Here is a 4,336-nt window from a genome sequence, read left to right as displayed (position 1 = left end):
GAACGAGAGGACGTAGAGGGCCAGCTGCGGGGGAGGGGCCCGAGTCACGGGGGCACAATGGGCCCCTGAGACTGGTCCCCGGTGCCCAGCACCTTGGCTGGCCCGTCCCTGCCACCCAGCACCACAACCAGCTGTCCCATGCCACCCAACACTGGGGAGGCCACCCCTTGAATCCTGGGGTCAGTTTTGGGCCCCACCCTCCCAGCAGGACAGAGAAGGAAAAACGAAGCTGCTGGGGAAGGGTCTAGAGCCCAAGTGTGGTGAGGAGCAGCTGAGGGAGCTGGGGGTGCTGAGCCTGGAGCAAAGGAGGCTGAGGGGAGACCTTCTGGCTCTCCACAGCTTCCTGACAGGAGGCTGGAGCCAGGTGGGATTTAAATCTCTTGTCCCAAGTGACAGGGCAAGAGAAACGGGCCTCGAATTGCCCCAGGCGAGGCTGAGGTTGTCCCTGAGGAACAATCTCTTACCCCTGGCTGTCCAGGGCAGTGGTGGAGTCCCCATCCCTGAAGGGGTTTCCAAGATGTAGAGATGTGGTGCTGAGGGACATGGGTCAGTGGGGACCTGGCAGTGCTGGGGAATGGTTGGACAAGATGATCTCCAAGGTCTCTTGCAACCAAAACAACTCCCTTATTCTCTGATTCCATGAGTCTATGCTTTAGCCAATTGGTGGAGTCATAAAAGCGAGACAAGCTCCCTGGTGCACGAACCCGTGTTCAGGGCAAGGAAACCCCTGGGCCACCTGAAGCCAGGAGGTGCCCGAGATGTTCCAGGGAGCGTCAGAGTGGGATAGGAAGCAGGGAGAGGTCAGTAATTGGCTAAGGTGACCCTGAGCTAAGTGTGTGGTGGGTTGGCTTAGCAGAAAGACTTCAAGAGAGACCTTCTTGTGGCCTTGCAATATTTAAAGGTGGCCTACAAGAAAGATAGGGAGGGACTTTTACCAGAGAGCGTACAGACAGAAGAAGGTGGGATAGTGTGAAACTAAAAGAGGGAGATAGGGACTGGAGAGAAGGGAGAAATGTTTGACACTGAGGGTGGTGAGCCCCTGGCCCAGGTTGCCCCGAGAGGTGGTCACTGCCCCATCCCTGGAACCATTCCAGGTGAGGTTGGCCAGGACTCTGAGCAACCTGCTCTAGTTGGGGATGTCCCTGCTCCCTGCAGGAGCGTTGGACAAGATGAGCTTTGCAGGCCCCTTCCCACCCAAACCATTCCATGATCTCCAACTCACCTCCTTGGGCAGCAGGGAAATGAAGTCTCGCTGGAACTGGGGCTCAATGACTTGCATCATGTACTTGATCTGGGAGGGCTCACAGCGGTCGATGAGCTCGTCCAGAGCCAACAGCTTCTCCGGGCCGCTCCACCGCTGAGGAGGGACACCAGTCACGACGCCTGCACGCACAGCAGGACCTCGCAGGCTCCTCGGGGCTCTGTGCCCCCACCCCAACCCGCACAGAGACCTCCTCCACCCGCAGGAGCAGGGTAGGGCTCTGGCACCCAGACCCCGAGATGGAAGAGCTGGAGATGAGGCTGGGACCTCCACAAGTCCCAATCCCACAGGATGGAACTCGGGTGCTCTGTGATGGTGGAGAAAGTCACGACACTGAAGAAGGGAAGCAGGAGTGGGGTACACCACTTCTGTGGTAGGGTTGGTCTCTCCTCCCAAGGAAGAAGGCACAGGAGAAGAGGAAACAGCCTCAAGTTGCCCCAGTGGAGGTTGAGGTTGGCCCTGAAGAACAATTTCTTCCCCTTGAGCGTTGTCCAGGGCTGTGCCAGGCTGCCCAGGGCAGGGGTGGAGTCCCCATCCCTGGAGAGGTTTCCAGGCCGTGGAGATGTGGCGCTGAGGGACACAGGTCAGTGGGGACCTGGCAGTGCTGGGGGATGGTTGGACTCCATGACCTTAAGGGTCTTTTCCAACCAAAATATTTCATGATTCTACAAGTCCATGACTCTATGACCCTATGAGCTCCTTCACCCAGGACAAAAAAATCACCAAAAACCCTCCGTGGGACCCAACCCCTGGCCTGTGGTGGGTTTCCCAGCAATGACTCCCAGGGCTTGGCCCATCCACCCCAGAGCTCCTGGGTGCCCCGAGGCGAGGCCCTGGGCCTGGTCCCACCCATGTGTACCTGGAAGGTGCGGAGCCAGTCCTGCAGCTCGGGCGGGGGGACGACCGAGGGGATGTGGCGGCGGCGGGCCTGCCCTGACTTGGCGTTGCGCAGGTCCCCGAACGTGGTGGTGGGGCTGGGCGTGCAGGGACCCAGCGTCCTGGACGAGACCAAAGCCAAGGTGAGACTTGTCAACGCTGCTCTGGGCCACCATGAAACAGCTCCCAGGAAAGAGGTTCCCACAAACTACCAGCTGTGAGCCTCCTGACTGCCCAAATCCTTCCCCACCACATCCACCGCTTCCCCACCAAGTCCACCAGACCACAGCCACCACAGAGTCCTCTCAGCCTAGCCTGCTCCACAGCACAACATAGTCATGGACTGGCTGAGATTGGTGGCACCTCCAGAGGTCCTCTGGTCCAAGCCCTACTCCAACAGGACCACCTTGATGACTTGTTTATCTCCCAGGGAGGGAGACTCCACCTGCCCCTCCCAGAGGATGGGGGCAGGACCTGCAGAAGGTCTCCCCACGGCCAGGTGCCCCCTCACCTGCTGTACTCGGAGCCCTTGCGGAGCTTCTTGCCAGGGGACAGGGCTCGGCCGTCCAGCCCGTTCTCCGACTTGCGCTTCATCTGCCGGGGGAAGGCGAGAAGCTGAGGGGGGCTGGAGTGGAGCTAAGGCCCACCCCTGGCCACCCATCCCCTGCCCAAAGGGACAGAGGGACCCTGCCCAGCATGGCTGGTGAGCCAGCGCTGGGGACCTGAAGAGGAAGATAAGTAATGAAATCATGGAACTGTTTTGGGTTGGAGGAGATCTTTCAGGTCATGGAGTCCAACCATTTCTATAATCCTGCTAAATATGTAACAAACAAGATTTCTTAGGTTGGAAAAGACCCTTAAGAACATTGACTCCAACTGTGAACCCAGCACTGCCAGGTCCCCACTGTCCCATGTCCCTCAGCACCACATCTCCATGGCTTGGAAACCCCTCCAGGGATGGGGACTTCACCACTGTGCTGGGCAGCCTGGCACAGCCCTGGACAACCCTCAAGGGCAAGAAATTGTTCCTCAGGGATAATCAACCTCCCCTGGTGACCTCCCCAAAGGCCACCTGAGCTCCAGAGCTGGCAGAAGTTAACTGCTGTGGGAGAAACGAAGCTTGGTCCTTCCATGGAGCATATCAGACCTGACAGGGAAACATCAGCAAGAGCTGCACAGGGACAAGGACAGTGGCTGAGGAAATGTACTGGTACCTTTGGAAGACCCATCCCTGGAACCATTCTAGGTGAGGTTGGCTGGGGTTTTGAGCAACCTGCTCTAGTTGCAGATGTCCCTGCTCCCTGCAGGGGCATTGGATAAGATAGCCTTGACAGGACCCTCCCACCCAAACCACTCTGTGATTCAGTAGTTCCATGGCCCTTTTAGCTGGTTTTCTCCCCATTTCTGGTTTTAGAAGAGACCAATGGATTTGAGCAACCTGCTCTCAGGGGAGGTGTCCCTGCCCATGGCTGGGGGCTCGAACTGGATGATTTTTAAGGTCCCTTCCAGCCCCAACTCCTCCATGACCCGTCTGGCCCCTCTCCAGCCACGGCTTGGTGGGGAGCAGGCACTGGGATGCTGAAGCCTCATAGCCCCATGGCCAGGGCATGGAACTACTTGGAAACCCCAGAGAGATCCGGGCTGGGGCACACAGCAGATGGAGCCCACGTCCCTCCAGCTCCCTGCAAGAGGCTAGCAAAGAGGGTGGGGTGGCTACCAGAGGGTGCCAGGCAGCCCCCAGCTGAGAACACCCAAGAACATCCGGTGGGGACCCCGGGCCGCAGGGGTGGCTCCGCTCCCCGGGGGGTTACCTTGGGGCGCACGTGCCGGAGCAGGGCCCCATCCTCCGTCCGCTGCAGGTAGTCAATCCACCGCTCCCCGATGGTGTAGTAGAAGTAGATGTTGCCGCTGTCCTCCCCTTCTTCGCTGCAGCAGCTCCCCTCTTCCTCCTCCTCCTCTTCCTCCTCCTGCTCCACGCAGACGCTGGAGCTGCTGGGCTCCCGTGCCCCATGCCCACCAGAGACATTGGCCCCTGGTCCTGATGCTGGGCTCCCCTTCCCAGCGCGCCCTGGCTCCCAGGCGCCCGAACCATCCCCCTCCTCCTCCTCGTCTTCCTCCACCTCAGCCACCACCTGCAACACAGTGAGAGGCAGGGTCAGGTCTGTGGCCTGGCTCTGTTGTGCCCCCGCCCTGGGGAGT

The 4,336-nt window shown here is 59.5% G+C and overlaps 1 protein-coding gene across 1 annotated transcript in view; it reads right to left on the bottom strand.

Annotated features, from left to right (window-relative positions):
- Positions 1–3: 3 nt before the first annotated feature.
- Positions 4–4,336, bottom strand: part of LOC103776426 (F-box/WD repeat-containing protein 7-like) — a gene marked incomplete at both ends in the record, with an annotated part of 6,273 nt that continues 1,940 nt past the window's right edge. The window contains 6 exons of the mRNA XM_008943936.1: positions 4–24; positions 1,223–1,357; positions 2,121–2,259; positions 2,649–2,731; positions 3,949–4,055; positions 4,155–4,269. Coding sequence (XP_008942184.1) covers positions 4–24; positions 1,223–1,357; positions 2,121–2,259; positions 2,649–2,731; positions 3,949–4,055; positions 4,155–4,269 — 600 coding nt within the window. The remainder of the gene's footprint in view (positions 25–1,222; positions 1,358–2,120; positions 2,260–2,648; positions 2,732–3,948; positions 4,056–4,154; positions 4,270–4,336) is intronic.

The sequence above is a fragment of the Merops nubicus genome, unplaced genomic scaffold, assembly GCF_000691845.1.
Source record: "Merops nubicus isolate BGI_N331 unplaced genomic scaffold, ASM69184v1 scaffold18627, whole genome shotgun sequence".
Taxonomy (NCBI): Eukaryota; Metazoa; Chordata; class Aves; order Coraciiformes; family Meropidae; genus Merops; species Merops nubicus.
This window is presented reverse-complemented; position numbering and strand designations above follow the sequence as displayed.